Source organism: Microtus pennsylvanicus, chromosome 2 (assembly GCF_037038515.1).
Source record: "Microtus pennsylvanicus isolate mMicPen1 chromosome 2, mMicPen1.hap1, whole genome shotgun sequence".
NCBI lineage: Eukaryota > Metazoa > Chordata > Mammalia > Rodentia > Cricetidae > Microtus > Microtus pennsylvanicus.
The window spans coordinates 78,675,236-78,696,841 of NC_134580.1; the positions used below are offsets into that span (position 1 = coordinate 78,675,236).

At 48.6% G+C, this 21,606-nt stretch overlaps 1 protein-coding gene across 3 annotated transcripts in view; it reads right to left on the reverse strand.

Annotated features, from left to right (window-relative positions):
- Ldlrad3 (low density lipoprotein receptor class A domain containing 3) overlaps positions 1 to 21,606 on the reverse strand; it is a 243,827-nt gene that overhangs the window by 165,439 nt on the left and 56,782 nt on the right. For 2 of the 3 annotated variants that reach the window (XM_075961533.1, XM_075961532.1), the window contains exon 2: positions 757 to 903. In XM_075961533.1, coding sequence (XP_075817648.1) covers positions 757 to 903 — 147 coding nt within the window. The remainder of the gene's footprint in view (positions 1 to 756; positions 904 to 21,606) is intronic. The other variant, XM_075961535.1, reaches the window with a different exon arrangement.

Here is a 21,606-nt window from a genome sequence, read left to right on the forward strand (position 1 = left end):
CCATCAGACGAGCCAGGGCCACACCTCCTAATGCTGCCTACCTGGCAGGATGCCAGGGGGATGACCTAGAGCCAAGCTCAGTATGCTGGGATCAACTCAGGAAAGGAAGAAAGGACTATTAGGGCAGGGAGGATGGTCTCTGGACAACCCAAACCCTCCACTGTCCGAGTTGCCACCTTTCCTGGGGATTACCCTCAACCCAGATCTAATGCATGCTTCAGGAGCACAAAATGGACAAGAGGCTAAAGGAGGAAGTGGGGTGGGAAGGAGCACAGAGGCCATACCATGCTGGCATTCCTCAAAGGGGGATAGTCCAGTGAAGGCCCAGGGCACAACCATCTCCATGCAGAGAGGAGGTAAGGAAGCATAAAGACATGAGCTGAGAATCTACCCGGTACAGGGCACTGACATAATACTAGCCCTCACAGAAAACTGAGCGAATTCTACCGCACATTGACAGTCTCCATCTCTCAAGATATGGATCTTATTGACTGAGAGGTACCCCAGAGCATAATGCCTGGGCTTCTGAAGGTGAGGGCAGCATCCAGGAGAGGGGGGTCTCCTGCTCACCCAAGCAAGAGCTCTTCTACCATATTACACTTCTGCATAGACCACACTGCTCGAAGACAGAGGGAAAGCTGGCCCACCAGCTCACAGCAAACAGAGCACAAGTTCCAAGCCTGGCTGGACCTCCTGCTCTTGGCCTGGAATTCTGCCCTTATCCACCCCTGCCCATAGCCACAGGCAGCCACTCACGGCATTCCTTCTCGTCACTCTTGTCGAAGCAGTCAGGCAGCCCGTCACACTGCCAGGCACCCGGAATGCACCGCCCGTTGCTGCACATGAAGTTACCTGGGATGTTGCACTCGTTGGTGAAGTTGTTCCCAGGGAGCAGCTGGCTCTCTGTAAGAAGAAGAGAACAGGTAGTCAGAGGCACAGTGACCACGGCCAAGGGCCGGAGCTCTGGCCTACTTGGAAAGACTGGTGCTCAGCCCAGGGATGACTTCCACTGGCTATCTTTGCTTTTCTGGGCCTGTTTCCTCACCCATGAGATGTACTTAGACCTCGGCCCACCTCAGTACAAAGATGCTGAAGAATTAGCTGAGGCGATGCAAAGGAAGCATTTGGTGTCTAGCATCTAACCGGTGCTTATCTTTCTCATGAAGATCTATGCAAAATGGGCTAAAGAGATGACTCAGTCTTTAGGGCACTCGTGTCTCTTCCAGGGGACCAGAGTTCGGTTCCCAGTATCCACATCTGGCAGCTCACAACTGCCTGTGACTCCTTCTTCTGGCTTCCATGAATATCTGCTACTTGAACATACATACATACATACACACACACACACACACAAATAAAAAATAAAAAAAAATATTGGTGAGCAAACGCAAATGTTCTTTACTGGCCAGCAGCAACAGCTAAAATTTAAAGTTTCAAATAGGAATTTGCACTGGACCTCAAATATCCTCAGCAGTGCAAGCCTCCAAAACCTCAGACTCACGGTCCATACAATCACAGAGTCCTTGAATTGGAGCCAAGTTGGCAAGAATACCAGGAGATCGTTTCCCTCCAGGAAATAGGATATCTCCTCGATGTACCAATCAATCTGCCTGACGCTGTGTGGGTAGGAAAGGCCAAGATGAGACCTGGACACAGGCCTGCCAACCCCCAGGAGGCTGACCCGACCACTACACTTATCCAAGAGTTGCTGGAGATTTAGAACCAAGTCCCAAAGTTCAGGTTCAAGTCCACTGAACAAACATAAAATGCCAAGGGCCCTACCCAGCACAGCACCATCCTTAGGAAACTAAACGTGATAGCAGGTAAGGGGGGTATAGACCTCATCCACCTTGAGCCATGGGGGTGGATTTTCCACAGAGCAAACATCTGATAGGTCAGATCAAGCTGAGCCAGTGTGATTAAAAGCTGAGAGATAAGGAGACAGCTAGAAGCAAAAATGTTCGTGGGAAATGAGAAAAAGACCAGTCTGCCAGGCCAGCACACTGTAGCTACAACTGCCTCGAGTCATTCAGTAAACACGCACTAGGCATTTACGACCAGACACTTGTGCTGTGAAGGAAAGACCAAGGCCCTGTGCACACCAAGTACTGTGCTGACACTAAGGTCATGGCCTTCTAGAACTGCCCCTGGGTAATGAGGTAGCGAGATTCGTGATCTTCTTTCATCCTCTTTGCCAAAGGAAGTAGCTACAGATCAGGGCTCAGAACCCTCCCTACATCCGCTCTCACCACTAACCTGTTCGTTCTTATTTAGAACACCCTTCATGCTGCCGTCTCCTAGTGACCCGCTCTTCGCCTACTAGCACCAGACTCCTCTGTCACCTTCTCTCTGCGGAGTGGCCCAGCTTCCTCATGCACAGAGAAGCATGGTTGTCTGGTAATGCTACTTTCAAAGTGGTACTAACAGTACTTTCATAACCGGAGCAAGCAAGAACCAACAGGAATGGATATAGTCATCAAACAAGCCCTGGTACCGTCAATACCCTCTTGGAGACCATCTGCTGCTGTCACTAAGTTAGCAACACACACACATGTTGCTCTTCAGAAACGAGTTCTCAAAGCTCATTCCAAGAGGGAAGCTACAAGCAAAAGGTTCCACTCAGCCCAAGTAGGTCACGGCCCTTACCCCTTGCTGGCTTTATTAGCCCTGCACGTGGCCAATCCCTCTCTATCACTGCAGCTCGGACTCGAGCCCACGCAGCTCTAATCTGCCTGACCAACACCACTGGCTATAACTTCCTCCTGTCTAAGAACCTGCCCTCCCAAATCTCAATCTGTCTTCTGGACAAAAGAATCTTCCTAAATAGCACATAGACTGTGACCTTTTCTTACTTTAAAAGGCCAGTGAATGGGGGGTGGGCTGAGGAGGCTCAGTTGGTAAAGTGTTTCCCGTGCAATCATGAACTCTCCCGAGTTCAATCTCCAGAATCCACACGCACAAAAAGTCTATGATCCCAAGAGAAGTGAGAAAATAGAGGAAATAGGTGAACTAGGTGGACAGATCTTGAGAAGCAACAGGCAATGTTTTCCTTAGCTCTGACCTTCACTCACACATCCATGAATACACATGCATGCAGACGCCCCCCATACACACACAAACACATACACATTTGTGCACTTACACAGACACAGGAAGATAAACACCCACACAGGCATTGACTGGCTCCGCAGTGTTTTTTAATTAGAATTCAAGGCAAACAAGAAAGATTCCCAGAAAGAAGTGGCCTTTTCAGTGGAGGCTGATATAAAGTAAAGATCCTGTGGATCAAAGGAACAAGAGTCAAAGACACGCTGTGGGGAGGCACAGCCTGGGGCATGGGTCAAAAATAGAAGACAAGACGTTCTGATGGGCAGGAGTTACAAACACACTGGGTCACCATCTCTCCAGTCCTGCCATCCAACCCATCAGGATGCTCCATTCTGCGGAGCACAGACTCCACACAGGACTCCTCCAAAGGCAACTGCACAAGGCACCACTAACCCTGAAAAGAGTGAGCAGTAACTTCATTACCTCCAGGGAGAAATCTGGATGCCTACGGGGAAGAACCCAGAAAGCAGTCACGGGCTGGGTTCTAGCCAGAGCTTCCACACCCTACTCCCCATATACACTCCAGCTGTTGGGAGAACAGCTGCCCTGAGCATCACCAGCCAGCAGGGAATTCCTCAGGGCTGTGGAATGCAGAGCTGACACTTGGTTTTGTTTGGAAATCACTTCGACTTGCTTTTGTGGAGCGAGCTCCTCGAAGACAAACCCCCTGGAAAAGTCACTACAACTGTGAAATCTTGTTCTGATAAACAGATTTCCAGAAGCAGAAAATTGGCCAGATTAGATTCCAAAGAGCTTGCTCTGAGCACATGGGCCTGACGAAAGGCTGGGTGGGCACAGAGACCACGTATCCCGCCCATTACATCCGACACACACAAATGTCCTGCCAGTCCTGGGGCGCCCTGCCTAGTGGATACAATAGCCACATCCTCTTTTCAGCCGCCTTAGGCACACAAGGGGCACCCTGCCTACTGCCTTAGGAAAGTGACATCATCGAACATAAGCACACCAGAAGTAACTAGAGCAAGAGAAGACCCTCTTGTTGACTCTGTCTTTCAAGCCTCCCTCAAGCCCAGCCCAGCTGCCTCCCTGGCCGAGTAGCACCTGCACCGTTATCTCTTGTCCCCCTTCAGTCAGGAATCTGCACAAAGGAGGATTTTGTGGGGACATAAGCCAGGGCCTGGAGACATTTTCTCTTGTCATGACTAGGGGTAAGGTACTACTGACATCTGTCATGGAAAGGCCAGGATGTGGCTTTGCACAGAAGGGTCTGGGGGGTCAAAAGAACCATGCAGCTTTGCCTGTCAGCAGTGGCAGGTGTTCTGGGCTACATTTCTCCCATTCTATCACCCACTGCCACACCACAACACAGAACCACCCGGCTTGACATGTCAATAATGCCGAGGCACAGAAATACCTGCTTAAGCTAACCCACTACCTAGCACTTCTCACTCCCTCCAGTTGCCTCTCTTCACAGAGTGAGCTTCTGAAAGGCAGCGGGCGGTGTCTCTGTGCCCTTCAGACAAACCTGAACTCTTGCCACCTGACTTAGAGAGCCCATTGAGACCCTGCCTCTGAAGGCCCTGCAATGTCCTTTAGAACTAGTGTCTGGATCATGTGAGGGTAGTCCCTGCCCCCAGGCTTCCAAACACGTGGCTGGCTGACTAGAGGAGTCTCAGGTTCCCCCCTGGCATTTGGGGCTGCGTTGTATCCCTCCAAAACTGTGTGCTGTAGGCCTAACCGTGAGAACCTGATAAAGGAGTGTATTTGAGGACAGAACGTGGAGAGAGGTGGTGTGTGAAGATGAGCTGTTGGAGCGGCCTAGTTCAACGTGACTGGTAGCCGCATGGGGAGAGGAAATCAGAAAACAGACATATGTGGAGAAGACAACATGAAGACACCCAGAGAAGGCGGCCATCTGTAAACCAAGCAATAGGGACTGAGAAGGAACGAACCCTGCTAACAGCTGGGTCTCAGATCTCCCCACCTGTGGAACAAGCAAGCTCTGACATTCAAGCCACACAGTCTTACTGGAAATCTTATCCAATAGGCTAGCCTCCTCCTGCTCCTCCTTCAACTCCAACATAAGTCATCAAATCTGCAACCCTGTCCCAGATACCCAGCCTGACGCTGGTCCCTCATTAACCCCTCTGCTCGCCTGTGCTTCTCTTGATCCCAGCCTGTGTTGGTTGGTGGCTGCTTCTGTGTTAATGTTGCCGCTAGGCAGAAAGCACCTTGACTGGTACACTCTGTTCTGCTCGGCTCTGCATCCTAGTCAGCTGCCGTTCCCAGCTCTCCCATGCGTATCTCTGACAACTCTGCAGAAAACCAGGCGTGGCATTAGTGCCTGAACTGCCCCATCAACTTTCCTGCATGTTCCTAGCATGTGGGTGGGGCCTGGGCATACACTGCTCAAATAAGGGCTATAGGGGATCCGGGCCTGTGCAAGTACCCTATCTGCTTGAAAGAAGGTTGGAAATCTTCTCAGTCCAACTGCCAGGCTTCCTACTGGCAGCAACACATATCCCATCTCCATGTCTTGGAACAGACTTAAATAAAAAAAATTGACCAGCATTAGCACAAAGTTGGCTTTCTAGTCTCTTCTCTTTTTTTCATTAAGTCAAAGAATCAGAAGGAATTGCCTGTTTCCACTGCAGAACATCATTTAACTGAAAATAACTACACCATCTGTACAAGAATGGAAAAATAAAAGCCAAGCCCCACCTTGTCAGGCAAAAGACAGCAGCCCATTGCTACAGCTTTTTCCAATGCCCCTGGCCTACAACTCTCTACTTGATGTGGAGAACAAAACCCGAGCGACAACTCCAGCCAAGGCTACATTCTGCTGCAATCATCCAGAACACTCAGCGAGCGACACTGCCTTTCCCAGCCGAGAAATGGAATTTCACTCGGGCAGCTGGAGTCCTTCGGCATTTCTCCGTGCTCTTCACTTAGCCTCCCTCCCCAGCAACATCCGTCATGGTGCCGTCTGAACTGACATCTGCAAGCAATCAGCAGGCCCATTTCCTGATTTCTGCCCAGTGGCCCTTCATTCTCCTCACTCACTCCCTGATGGTCTAGATCTCCAGGCCCGGTGAACTGAACAAGAAGCACGAACTCAAGTGTGCCGTACGCATGCGCAGTTTATCGCCGGGCTTGCAGATCCCAGACAGATCTTCACCACCAGCTGTCGGAGAAGCCAAATAGACTCCTCCCACTGCCAGGTGCCAGCGAGGCCAGGGGCCACCGTTTTCTCTGTGACTCACTTCTTGAGACATGCACATGCATGCACACACACTCACCTACAAAAGGTTAAGGCCACCTAGCAGGCTTGTCTTCGGTGATCTGTTTAGCATCATGCCTAGAACATCTCTGAACAGCCCTTCCACTCTGGACTGTTTCCATGTGGTATGAGCATTAAACAGAACCTCGGACATCTGTCCTGTGTATTTCCAAAGCCATTTGGTCCTCATCACACAATGTCTTCCTGTTCAAGTTTGGATATGGGAGCATCTGGCTATCACCAAGAAGGCAGCAGTCACAAGAATGTCTAAGTCTGGCCTGACTCCAAGCACCTGAGCTTAGCCAGGCCCCCAGTCTTGTTAATCTGGACTCCCTCAGCCCCACAAGCTCATTCCATTAGTTTTGCCTCAGTTTACCCACCTGCTCAAGGAAGATCACTAGGCATAGTGTCAAGAAAATATAAAAAGACCCCACTCTTCAGTCTAGGGCAGCTAACTCTTTCTATTCACAAATGTACTATACATATGACCCATGGTCCTGACAGAAAATCACACAGTTTCCCTCAGGAACGAGGATGGAGCAGACGTCACCAGGATGAGTGAGCAGTTTTCTGCCCAGCATCCGCCCAGCATCTGCCCATCACACGGCTTCTTGGCTTGTTTCTCCCAGGAAGCGTCCTGAGATGATGAATGCTCTGTTTCCTTCTTACAAAACAAGCTAGGGAGAAAGCAAATGGCTAGTATTCGGGAAGCCAGGGAAGGTCACAGGAGGAGGTGTAGGATTGACAGTTTCCCCAAGGAGGCAGCTCCGTCAATTATTTTTATCTGGACCTGTGGCCTCTAGGGCTGAAGCTACTGCTTATATTCTGATGTATGTTTTCATTTTTATGTATCACTTCATAAAGACAATTATGTGGAAATGGTATTTGTGTTGACTGGGATGCTGCCCAGCTCCTTGTGGTGCAATTGACAAGCTGAACCCTGAGCCATACCAGGGCCTTGCTCAACCCTCCTCTGGCTTCTTTAACAGCCCTGAAGGTGCTGAGTACTGGGGAAGATCTACTGTCTGCCAAAGCACTTGAATGTGGCAAGGATTTAACAGCCGTTCGTTTTTTATTAGTTCTTAGAAGAACCCCATGAAACAGGCACCCTCCTCTTTTATAGATGAAGGAACAGACGGAAGACAGGATTCACCCAAGGTCACATAGCTAGAGACAGTCAGACAGTAAATACTTCAGTTGTGCAGGCCACGAATCTGGGCTAAGGCTATCATACAGGTGCCAGGATAAGACAGAAAATAGTACCCCATAAATCTTTCACTGATGGAATTTTTCAAAAATCTTCAAAATCAATAAGAGCTATTTCCTGTATTCCAGATCTACCACAGAGAAGAGTGGGTCCCTTTCTGTTGTTGAGGATAATGAACTAAAGTCAAAGCTAATCAAAACTGATTATAATTGTCTGCTTTTGGCATTTTTCTAACTATTTAAACCTGTAGAACAGGAAGCATCAGACAACAGGTAACAGGCAGGTACAGCCTTTTATCACCAACACTGTGCCATCTGTCCACCCCATCACACTAACCACACGAGACAGGCCATTCTTACTGTGTCCTGGCCCCCTGTGCACCTAGCAACAAGCAAATGCCAGGTGTCCAGACACCCCACAAATGGCTGCAGACCACAGTTATGGGGACAGAACCTGCTGACTCCCGCAGACATTATTTTAGTTCTCACATGAACCCGTCTGAACTGCCTTGAACTTCAATTTTGCTTTGCCACGTGCAAACCCAGCGGATCAATGACACTGGACCTGCAGAATGAAGCTTTTCGAAGTCCCCACGACAAAAGGCACAGAGGGAAGGAAGGTCTTGAACACCCGCGCCCTGCCTACCCACGCCCTCACCAAGGGTGGGCTACATGGCACGTCTGCCGTGAGCCCAGTGCGATACTCCCCCCAACCTTCTGCTTATTCAGTTTCCAGCAGCAGGAGGGGGAGGTCAGTGAAGCTGAGCTGAAGGGCAGGAAAGGGGGCAGCTTTCCGACCAACTTCATCAGGCTGTCATGAGCTAGGCGTGTGATAAAGCTAATCACCACTTCACATAGGCTCAGATGTAGGCAGAGGTCAGGAGTAAGGGCTGTGCTTCAGCCTCAAGATTATCCCCATGCACCCAGAGACCAGTGCAGCCATCTCTACAATGGCTGGGAACCATTCTGCAGCAGCCCATGGGCTCACAGTAAGCCCCCTAACCCCTCCCTCACCGCAGGCAAGGCTGGATCACAACAATGCCAGCCAGGGAATGAGCCAGAAAAGCAAAATGACCTTCATTCTGGCCCCAAAGCGCATCTTGAGGATGAAGGATTTCTGATCTAAGACTCAAAACAAGCACAGGCCAGAAAGAAAAAGGCAGCTGGATACAACTGAATTAAACTGTCAAGTTCTGGGTCACCGATACATGCTATAAACACGCTTCAGGCACCCCATCCCCGGGGAGAAGACGCTCACCATGTGTGGATATACACAGTTTTCTTGCAAAACTACACTCAGAGAACACAAATGATGCAATGGGGGGGGGCTGGACAAAGCCTCTGGAACAGGTGCTTCCAGCGATGGTGCGCTATGACACTGTAATCAAGCCCGCAGACTTGCAAAAAACTAAAGCCTTGCATTCTCGCATGGCAAGAAGTGGAGCACTAGGAACCCAGGCATGGCACATGCTTGGGGACTCGGAATACAGAGTGCCTATCGCAATGTATAAGGTATAAGGCCCCAGATGACCATCCAAGACAGCAGGTGAGTATACACAGCGCACAATGTGACACCACAGCACAGCACAAAGCTAGGGCTGGTGGCATAGCTAAATAAGTAAGAGAAAGAGAGAAAGCACCCTGTGAGTCTAACCCTGGAACCTTTACTCCTGCACCACAAAAAGAATGAAGAGCCAGATGCAGTGGCTCCCATCTGCAGCCTCTGTGTTCCTGCATCACGGTGAGAGGAAAAGACAGGAGGGTGGGATTGACGCTCACACAGGCAGCACAGCAGAAACAAGAGAGACCCTGCCTCAAAAATAAGGTAGGCAGAATCTACTCCGAAATATTGTCCTTTGCACACGTGCCTCAAAAACAAAGCAAAACAAACAAAAACAAAAAACCACACCAGCACATGTTCATCAGAAGAACAGAGGAAAACACAGGCCCTTCTCCACAGTGCACAAGCACGCAGGGATTTCATGGGATGGATGGGAGTGAAGAGAATTTGCAAGGATAATTCTGAGAAATTTAACAGCAAGGGCAAAGGCAAGCTGCGGAATGTCATCCACACTAAGCTCAGAAACACCAATTTTAGAGGACACGTGGAAATGACAACTACTAAATTCAAGGTCATGGCTGCCTCTGGCGGGCAGTCTCAGAGGGCACAGGCGGCTACTGGTGGACTCCCAGGGCAAACGCCAAGAATCCACGGAAGCAGGCAGAAAGCGCATGGGCTTGATAGGCATTTTCCTTGATAACCTTCTGCGTACTTTAGAAACATTTCACGAGTAAAATTCATCATAGAGAATGAAAACTACACTAATATTTGAGGAAACCTATAAAAGATAAATGGTACCAAACACAGATGATCCTCTAAACTTCAAAAACCCCTCACCTGCGAAGGAATACAAGACGGAAGGGACAAGCGTCACACTGGGGAAGACCGTGCAAATGCGAGGATGCCCATCAAGGAGCTTTGCTCTGATACGAATTCTTTCCATTTTCTAAAAGGCAGCAACAGTTGCAGGGTAAAAGCCGATCATGGAGGGAAAACTACGTGTCTCCCCCCAGACAGACTTCCCCACCCACATCCTAAGCCATGGCATTCCAAAGGCAAAAATAACCAAGCCTAGGACCAGGTCAGATGCTTTAGATCCAAATTCTAAGAAGTGGAGACTGCCTTCCTTAGGCCCCTTTGCCTCCCCATCCTTCAGCTGAGCTGAGACAGGCTGGGGGAGGGAGGAGTGGGCAACAGAAGCTGGGATTTGCTAAATAAAGCTCCCTGGCTTTTACCACTTTGGAGCACAGGAGAGGTGGCCTGAGAGGAGGGGTGGCCAGGAGAAGGCCAGCCTTTACATCTTGCCCACCTCCCACCCCTTCTACTGTGAAGAACCACCAGACCCAGGCTCAACCCTGGTTCAAAGGTGGAAAACAGTGTGGCTTCGGACAAGTGAGTTACCCTCTCTGAGCCTTGATACTCCACCTCTCTGGGAAGCATGCCGAGGCACAGAAGGATGCTAGATGGATAAAGAGAGCATAAACAGGTGGATGATTAAAGCAAGCTCGACAGCAGGTGGCATGTACCAGTCCTATCTGTTACTCCTTTCCGGCCATTTATCCTCACTGACTCTACTCAGACTCTGGTGCTTTTGTGGATTCAGAGGAAGCCCTTTCTGCTCCACGCCCTCTCAAAGGGAAGCAGCCTGGACAAGTGAGTGCTGATGGAAGCGGGCCAATTTGACAATGTCGCTTAGATCCAAAAGCAAGCACGGAGAGACACAGGGAGGAGCTCAAGCGGCTTTTACCTTCCCTCATGTGATCATCTCTGGCACGGGGGGGCGGGGGGGATGGCTCCATGGGTAAAGAGCTTGCAGCGCAGATGTATTTCAATAAATAAAGCTTGCCTGCAGTTCAGAGAGTAGAACAGCTGCACTGTCAGCCTTACAGACCAGGCAGCAAGGACACATCCATGCTAGTTTACTATATAAACCGGAAAGTAGTGTTGCACACCTTTAATCTCAGCCCTCGAGAGGAATATAAGACGGGAGGAGACGGCTCTCAGACCCAGTCTCATTCTGAGATTCCTGGAGGCAGGATCGCCATTTCAGACTGAGGTAAGAACCAGAGGCTGGCTGTTTTGCTTTCAAACCTTCAAGTTGAACCCCAATTACAATCTCTGTGTTTTTATCAATCATGCTACAATATAGTTTTTCTTATATTAGTTATAGCCTTCTTTTTTATTTTAGTCAAAAAAATGGGAAAAACGGTGGCATTTCATTTGTATTTTAGTAAATAAAGCTTGCCTGAACACCAGAAAAGTAAAACAGCCACACTAGCCAGTCTTACAGACCAGGCAGCAAGGACACACACCTTTAATCCCAGTAGCCACAATGACACACACCTTTAATCCCAGTAGCCTCAATGACACACACCTTTAATCCCAGTAGCCTCAATGACACACACTTTTAATCCCAGTAGCCACAATGACACACACCTTTAATCCCAGTAGCCACAATGACACACACCTTTAATCCCAGTAGCCACAATGACACACACCTTTAATCCCAGTAGCCACACTAGTTTGTCATAGAAACCAGGCGATAGTGGTGCATGCCCTTAATTCCACAACTAGAGAGAATAAAACGGGAGGAGGCAGCTCTCAGTCACAGTCTCATTCTGAGATTCCTGAAGGCAGGATCGCCGTTTTCGGACTGAGGTTGAGATAAGAGCCAGTGGCTGGCTGCTTTGCTTTTCTGGTCATTAGGCTGAACCCCAGTATCTGTCTCTGAGATTTTATTAATTGTGCTTCAGCCACATGATAAGCATCTGAAATGTCAGTGTTTCCACAGCAATGTGGGAGGCAAAGGCAGCAGAATCCCTGGGGGCTCAACGGCCAGCTAGCCTGGCTTATGCAGAACAATCGAGGTAGGAAACAGGGCCTCTGCTGTCCTCTGACCTCACAAGAGCACTATGGCATGTGTGCCATGTGCATGCTGCTAGCACGCACACGCATAAACACACACACATGCACGGCCCACACAAGATGGGGTTAGCGGCTCTTTGGGACAGTCCCAGGAATCTTGAACTGCAGCCAGACAGCTTAGATTATAACATGCAACAATTGTTCCAAAGAATCTGGAATTGCTTCTCCACCCTAAGCCTCAGTTTCCCCGTGTATAAAGCAAAGCACTGGTAGACTGTGCCAGAGTCATTTTTCCACCCTTAATTCACCCTCCCTTTGTCTCTGTGGATATGTACCTAACAGTGGGCAAATATACAGCATCTTCCTATTTCGGATGTATTATTCAGCATTTCAAAGTGTGTCTGGGTTTACATGGAGGTCTTCCTATGTTGTGTATGTGTGTGGGGGGGGTCCTTCCTCCTGTCTAACACAGAGCAACTGGGACCCAGAGATAATCAGCCCCTTGAAAGGCAGGCTGGAGCTACCCAAAGAAACCAGGTTCCTAGTTACCGGGGAAACCTAGTGCTGGCCTGTGTTGTCAAGAGACAATAGGCCCCATGTACCCCTGCAACCAGAGACAATATATCCAAAGGGCTAGGGGTCAAATTTGCTCCCAATTCCCTATGGATCCAAGGGCCTCTCCAATTCAGTTCACTAACCCACTACCTTCCATCAGGTACCCAGAAAATGAACAACTGTTTGGCTTATCAGTTCCTATTAGGAGAGGAACTCTGGGCAGGGGAGGGAGGGCCTGCGCAGGACTGGGACTGTACACAACAGTCTGTTACTGCCAAACAAGTGTAGAATGCCTATTAGCCAATGTGTCTTCTTAAATATTCTTAAGTAGCTTAATCCATTAAACCGGTCCATCCCGCTTCTACAACCTGGTCACGTGGCACCTTTTCCCTGGGCTGACAACAGGCCCTCCATCAAGAGGAATTACCTGGCGTCTCAAGCACATGCTGCTGGGACATCTAGTGAGCGCTAGAACTAAGCAGTTCTTATTGTGGGAGTCCTCAGGGATCACAGCTCTCAGAGCGATTTACCTGTGCAAGAGCCATGTCAGAGCTGATGAGTCAGGGAACTGAGACCCTTGGATGAACCTGCCTGGGCTTTCCAGACTATGAAAAGTGGTTTATGGCCACCCTGAAAACAAAGTTTAAATTAAGGAGGCCTGGCTGTGGGTATGCCTGTAACCCCTGCATTTAGGAGGCCGAGGCTGGAGGAACTGATGTAGAAGCCAGCCTAGGTTACATAGTGAACTGCCACCTCAAAAGGAAGAAAATAACAACTAAGGCTACAGAGTTCTATTCTAGACATGATAGCCCATCCATGTGCCCCAAATGCCAATTCCATTATATCCAATCTCAGGGAACAGCTGTGGCACCATGACTCAGTTTACCCACTTACAAATGGGAACCAGAACAAACCCTAACCTAACAAGCTCCATGTGTAATCAAAGGAAAAAGGCTGTTTCACTTTTTTAAAAAAGTACAAATGGAATGGAAATTTCCAGGTTTTCATCCATTTTATGACAACATACAGATAAAGGCCATAAGATTAACCACAGCTCACTTCTTAAAGGTATTATTATTCACTATAAAGAGGTGTCATGTAGATACATAATATGTCATTTCCCAAGGCATGCTACTATAACGTTGCTACATGATTGGTAATTAAAGATGGTGATCTGAACCGCGCAAGGATTCACCCACACTGAACACAATAGAATCAGTCTAGGTGAGATGGGAGCGCAGAAGAAGCGAGCTGCTCATTAAGAAATGATTTTTCAATAAATTCAATAGTATGCCCCACAGTGTAGCTCCTGGTCTTGTGGCTATTGCATTGATCTCTGCTAATGGGGACAGCTCAGAGTGAAGGCAATGGCAAGCAGTCAAAGGCTTGATGAACACTATACCATGACCCACACGGAGAAGGATGCAACCCTGCAGGTCCCTCTTTCTTAGGCCTCAGCAGTAGCTGGTTCCTGCCCTCATCCATCCTCATGGAGCTCCCACTGGCCTCCCAGTCTAGGGACCTAATGGCTACTTTTCTCTATTTACCTCAAGCATACATTTTTGCTTTTGCTCTTGAGGCAGAGTCTCACCATGAGGCCCAAGCTGGCTTCAAACTCAACCCTCTTGCCTCTCAGGAGGAGTGTGGGGCTTTCAGATGTGAGTCGCCTTGCCTGGTCTATGTGCACTGGGCCACCTCAATCAGTCCTTCTTTCTAAGTCACATCCCTTCAGTGACCTCTATCTCCTGTTCCCCTGCCTCCAGCCCTGGAAGCAGCTTCCTCCACCTACCCCTCAACAGTCTCGGGGTTTGCTTTCTTTGTTGTGAGCAACATATGGCTTCCCTGAATATGCGACCTTGTCCACTATTAGGTTTGACCTTCAAGGGGAAACCCCAACCTTATACCTCTGTCTCTGGCTAAGTTCTTCTTCTTCCAACTCCATACTGTACCCAAGCTGCACCTTACCACCAAACATGGCAACATCAGCTTACCATGTCACCCAGCACTCGCCCTCATTCCCATTCACACAGGTCAGCAGGCAAAATTTTACATGCAAATTTCCTCTGTCCTTGCCTCCCACAACCCTAGAACCAATCCTTCCAATTTTACCTGCAACCTCATTGGCATTTCTCAGGCTGCAGAAGGCATCCTTCATGGCCCCCAGAACAAACCTCACCACTCCATCCAATGTTTGCAACAGTCCCATAGCTCCATTCTCGGGGTCAGCACAGGACCTCCTGTGTGTTACGGGTAGCCCACCTCTCCAAAGACTCCCTCCCTAACCTCCCAGGATAGACTGCATACACACCTAGCCCTCCCAACTTAGGCAGACTTCTGCCACTTCGTATACCATACTGCTCTAAAAGCTTCTGTTGTCCCCAGCCACCCCTCAGCACCACATGCAGCTTTCACACAGCAGAACGGCCATCCATGTCCTAATGTAGCCCTGGGCAGAAAACTGAAAGGAATGCAGGGTGGGGAGAGATGGACAGATGAACGTGCGGGTGGATGGATGAAAACACTGGCAGTTGCTTCCTTGTGCTATATTATTAAAAGCATGCCACCAAACGTCTTATAGATTATTCCCACAAGTTAGGCCAATTTCCACATTTGTACATAATTTAAGATTTGTGGAACTAAAAAAATTCCTTCATGTTTAAATATTATAACAATAACTTTATCCAAACTTGCTTACTAAGAAATAAATTCATGTTATTATTCTATTTCATGAGGAGTTCATGGGTCCCGATATTTCTACAAAGCAGCCTCTACTTCTAGACTAGCTTAAGTACAAACTAATAATTAGTCAAGCCAAAGGGCAGAGGTAGCTCAACATTAGCAGGTAAGCGCTTGCCTCCAGAGCTCCTGCAACAAAGACTGTACAGAATGGTGTGAGCTGTCAGTGTTACCTGGCACAGCTATCCATGAGCAAATTCAACCTCTGGTGAACACCCACCCTCACAAAGCGAGCACACAGAAGTCAAGGTCAGCTCCACATGCTGGGAAAAAGAGCCAGGCCCACACACGTCCAGTGAGTGACACATCCCGAGAGTCAGCACCATGTTTCCATGAGCCTTGGACTAAGACAGCCTGTCAGCTAAGTCTACGGGACCAGCCCTAGAAGAGCCAATCCTCTTTCCCCATGGGAAATCTCCAACCATCAGCACCCTACCCTTGGCCTTTATTTGTTTCTCTCTGTATCTAGGGAGTAGTGACAGCTGCAGCCAGCCCAGTGGCATTTGAGGCTGGGACTCTCATCCAGAGCAAAACAGCAAGCCTTTTGCTACTGGAGGTGATGAGGGTGGCCTGGCAGAAATAAAGGCACTAAATCAAAGCTGGCCTTTGTCACCCATAGCTATAGGAGTGCTTGGGTTCGGTCCCCAGCTAGCCAGATTTTTTTTTTTTTTGCAGCCCTTGCATCCTCTAAGTAGAAAGGAGTCCAGGTTGTTTACCAGTAAAGAAGATGGCAACTCTTACAAGCTCTGAACATGACAAGTACTGGCTCCGTGGGAACTTGCCGAGAGAGTTCAGGGGCAGGATGACATGACGGATGTCAAGAATAAAGAGGCCCACTGATCCAGAGCCACATGGAGCCCCAGCCCCTCTCCCCGCCTCTCTGCTGGAGTCATGAGTGTGCCCTGACACTAACCACATGAAGAATCACAGAATTTAAGGGATTCAGTCTCACTGCACGCTCTCAATAATCAGCTCCAGCAGGCTCCCGCCCCAGCCTGGCACAGCTCACTTTCCCCCTCACATCACGATCTACCCTGTGCTGCAAGCTGATAATGCATTTACAGACAGCCAGGCCTCTGCAGCCTAAAGGAAAAAGTTCACCTAATTAAATAAAAACAAAGCAGAAAATTAAAGCCTTCAACTTGTGCCAGAAATAAGGGCAACTTGGTCTTTTATGGAACTTTCAAGGCAGGAATGCCAACAATTTTTTTTTTCTAAATGCATCTTTTAAAACAATCCTCTGTGTCTCTAACTAGAATCCCGTAAAGAGTCCATAAACAAACTCCAAATGAGGCAGAAGAAAATGGACAAAGGGAATGAGTGACCAAGGCGCTAGTACAAGATGACTGACAAGCAAATGAAAATGTCCAGAGGGCTGGGGAGACTGCTCAGTGGGCAGTGTGCTGGCCAGGTGAATGTGAGGGCCCAGGTCGGATCCCCAGAACCCAGGTAAGGGCCAGGTAGACAGAGTGGCCTCTCTGCAATTCCAATGTCAGAAGGCAGAGACAGGAAATCTCCAGAGCAAGCTGGCAGAAAAGACTTGCCATAGCAGAGAGTTCTGTGTTTCATGGGAAACTCTGTGTCAATGTACAGTGGAAGAACAATGAAGGATAACTCCTGACATCAGCCTTGGGCCTCTACATGCACATGTACACACACACACACACACACACACACACACACACACACACTGTGGGGTGAGGAAGGGGAGGACAAATGATCCCGTCTCACAAACAGTTAAACAGAGCCAAGCAACAATCTGTAACTCGAGATTGACATGGGTGTGAGGAAACTGGCTTTGGTATACTTCTAGTGGGAATACAACTGGTTAAGCTTCCCCGGCCACGTGACAAGAAACAAGGATCCAACACCATCGTCCCAGCCCACCTCCCTCTCCCTTTTCTCCCTGGGGATACATTTGTGCAGATGGAAACACCTAGAAACGGTGTTCCTTTCTTTTTCTCCACAGCATTATTTGTCAAAACTCAGAACCTGTTTATTTATCAAGGAAACAATGATGAGTAGCTGATCACAAACCACAGGGCAGTCTTTAGGAAGAACCCAGGAGTCTGAACACACCTTTTGTGGATGATGTCTATAATATGGTTAGAAAGGAGAAAGTAATTTGCAAGACAATATGATTAGCACGGGCCCAGTTGGGTGTCTCTAAAAGCGTGTGTTTTGTTCCTCTGTGCCTAGCCTGACACTCAGCACCAAGGTCTAGAACACTAGCTGGAGCAGTCCCTGGGGGAACTTTGGGATGTGCATTTATTCCCCACTGGTGGCCAGTCTGCAAAAGCAACTCCTAAACATGTCACCACAGGAAACGGAGGACAATAAGAGGATCCAAGATGATCAGGAGGGATACATTCCTGCTCATAATGAAAGCTGGGGTGGGGGGAGTCAAGAAACAAAAGCCAGGAAAAAAAAAGGCCATCCAATTTATCAAATTACGAATTAAAAAAAACAACTAAACAATTAAAATCTAAGAAACTAAAGCACTTAGGAGTATCTGACATAGCCACAGAATTTATAACCCCAATATTAGTGTAACCTAAAAAGGGAAAGAAGCAGGGCAGCAATTGGTGGAGGCTATGGGTGGCTCTTCCTTAGTCAGTTATGAAAAGGAGAGCTCATGAATTTCTCCTTGGCCTTAGGTGCCCCCCCAGCCAGCTCCACCCCAATAAGAGCCCCACTCCTTGGTGACTGAGGAAGACATGGCCGAGGTGGGACGGGGAGATGGGAGTACGGGAACTGTGAGTCTGATTCAAGCTTATAAATGTAATCTGCCCTGTGTGGGGAATGCAGAAGGTCCCTCCAAGTCCTCCTGGCACACTCCGTAAGCCCACAATTATAGCCTGCGCTGGACTCCTGTTTCCAGGGTCCTGGGTCTTCCAGGTGGCCTCAGGCCATGATTTCTGCTGGAAGACAGAAGAACTCATTCAAGGGCGCCTGAAGCAATAATGTCAGAGGCTGGAGTCCAAGGCTGCTGAGGTGTCTGCTTGCCAAGATGGGTTGTCCTCGAAACCCAAGTGGGTGGAGGGTCAGCCCACAACTGGCCTCCTGGAAATGAGAGGAGAAACGGGACGCTTCTAACCCGAGAGAAAGAACGTATTCTTGCCCACTCAACAGCAGGGGAAAAAATGATCTGTGGTATTGAAAGTTGGGACAGTGGTGGGTGGGAGCATGGTGTTGGGCTCCCTGGGATGTTAGGGTGCTGGGCACTTAATTTCTTTATCTGAGCCCTGGTCCCCAAGTGTGTTTACTTCATGAAAATGCACAGTGCTCTGCATTAGACATCTGTGCACAGCCTATTAGTCCAGTTTCTAAAACAACATTTACTTGAGAAAAAAATAAAGGGTCACACTGTTTGACCAGCACAGCTGGCTCTCAGGCAAGGTCTCTGTCACTCCCAGCCGACTGTCTCCTTCCTTACATCTACAACCCGAGTCACCAACAGAGTCCACAGTCCAAGTCACACCACATCACGTTCCACAGCCCATGAAGTGTGGATCTGGTGCGAACGGGCAGCCTGCGGAGAGGAGAGGCATGTTCGGGATTTATTTTTAATCGATTCGCTCATTTTCCCTAACACTCAAAACCGTCTGACTCTGAACACCCAAAATGGCATCAGCCACACCCTGATAAACCCCAAGCATGCAGACGTCTCAAGCCTGGAGCAAGGCCCCCATTCCACTGGAGCAAGCTGAACCAAACTACACCAGGGACATTCGGGAAGGTTGGGGGGAGGGTGCGTTCCATTTCACTCTAAATCACAGATGAGGCTGCCCCACTTAGAGGTGATTTTCATCTCTAGATACAGCCTGCTGGGGTCACGCTTGCTTGTTCTGAGTCTTTTAAAGGCTTCACTAAACTTTTCCATGGGATAAATTTGGAAGTTCTCCTTCTTCTGTTAAATACATTTTTGTTGTCTTTGGCAAACATACACATGCACACAGATACACACACACACACACACACAAACACGTTTACAGCAAACTAACACAGAGAGAAAAGCAATGGAAAATGGTTTGTAGCCAATGAATCCACAGATTGGGCAAACAATCCCTGACCCTACCTGAAGATCAGTCAGAAGCCTAATAGAGTTTGCTAGTTCTCTCTTACCACAACGAAACCTTCAAAAATGAGGTGTCAAGCCATCATTCCTGCCCAGAGGCTCAGTGAGAGGCGCTTCAACTCCAGGAGCAGGAGGAGGCTGAGCTCAGTTAGGCAGTGAGCCTTCCAGATGGGTGGCACTTGTCAAAGGACAGAGAAGGCTACTCAAGTAAGGGAATTTTATGACATCCCTACAGGTACCAGTCACTGCTGTTCCTGGACACAACAGAGGCCATTGTTTGCATTGATGCTATCACAATAGTCCATTAAAACAGGAGGGAACAGGCTTTTAACACCAACCATCGAGAAGCCCCTTATGCTAAGGGATGTGTTCCAGACCCCTGCTGAGGTCTGGGACCACAGGCAGTATCACACCCTAACACAAACTCTGCAGTATTACAACGGCAGACCCACAGTAGCTCACACTGCCAGGTATGGTGGTGGCTCAGGTCATTAATCCCAGCACTCAGGAGGCAGACGCAGGTGGATCTTTGAGTTCAAGGCCAGCCTGCTCTAACGTGGAAAGTTCTGGGCAAGCTAGGGCCACATAATGAGACCCTGCGTCAAACAAAGAAAACCGAGATGGCTGGCCACTAAACTATGAGCAGGCAGACAGGACACAGGGCATCCTGTTGGACACGAGAAAGTATTGTCTACTTGGGAATTCAAGCTGAAAGCACCTGAGGAGGACATGCGGAAAAGGACTTTCTCTTACCTTCCCTCAACTTCTGAGTCTTCTAGAAAATTCCCAATCATTGTGAATCCCTTCCCTGGGTATTACATTAACCAAAGGAGGCTGCTGCCCCTGCACCAGGGCCTAAAGCAACTCTGTCCCAGGCTATCAGCTGCCCCTTGGGCCCTTTCTGTTGCCCACATCATTTATCACCTCCCTACAATCCCTAGGCATCCAGAGACAGTTCTTTGTCCCGACCTTGTGTTAGACAGCGGCTATCTACTCAGGCAGGATGGATTTCGTGCTACCCAAAGCAGGACACCAATCAGACTCAGGAATTGTTGGCTTCTGAAATTTTCCATATGATGTTCTCTGACCTCAGCTGACTACAGGTAAAGAAAATCACAGAAAGTAAATTCGTGGACAAAGGGAACTGTGGTATAGGTCACTGGCTCCCTCCCTCAGTCTCTCTCTCTCCCTCTCCTTCTCTCTGTCTCTACCCTTCCCACTTTCAGATCAGCTTCTGTGTTCCCATAAAACAAACAGCTTCTGTTCAAACTTCAGCCTGGAGCAACTCAATCTCCACCCACCTCCCCAACCCCAATAAAAACCCTAGCGCGGGTAAACACGAAAAGGCCGCTTGAAGCTCAGCTTCCACAAACAGGAAGGTGGAAGGTGCTGGAGAAAAAGCTTCTCAGAACACACTCTCCAGCCCCAGAGTCTCAGATCCACAAACACACAGGAGAGCCTTCTGGGAGAAGGTGCTAGTAAAAGGCTTTTTAAAAGCTATCTTCAGCGAGGGTGTGACCACTCCCCAGCCTTACTCCCACTCTCATTCCCTTCTATGAGACTACTCCAAACAGCAGCAAGCCTTCGGGCTATACCTGTCAGTCCTTAGGCTCCTCCCAGGAGGAAGGGGTGTGCAGTGGGGAATAGATTTTGTAAAACACCACCAGAAGAAATGCAAGCCCACCCGAGTCCCCCACATTAAGGAGACGCAGGGAGGCCAAGAGGAACTTATTAGGGGGAGTAGGGAACAATTCGCTTGCACCAAACTCCACTGTGAATCAGGCTCACTACTACCTTCAGGACAAGATAAAAAAAAAATCTCGGAAACATTAATCTTCAAACTTCCCCTCCAAATAAATGAGGACAGCATTTTTCTCTTAAAGAGACTTGGCATAATCATCTTTGGGTAAACCAATTTATACATAACAGATTTTTAAATTTTTTTTTTCAAAACTAGCAAGTCGCTTCAGAGCTACAGTGGAGAGATAAGAATATAAACATTGCCTGAACTCGCCATCCTCTACCTACAAGCTCCAGGGTAGCTTGTAGCCCTGGCTGTCCTGGAGCTCGTTCTATAGACCAAGCCAATCTTGAGCTCAGAGATCCGCCTGTTTCTGCTTCCCAAGTGCTCTCATGGGGCCATCACTGCTTGGCTTCTTTGTACTTTCTTACCTAGTTTTTCTTTTCTTTTTAGTTTCAAGATCCCCAGGGGTTCACAGTTTGAAGTGAAGTTATATTACTAAGGGTTGCTAAACT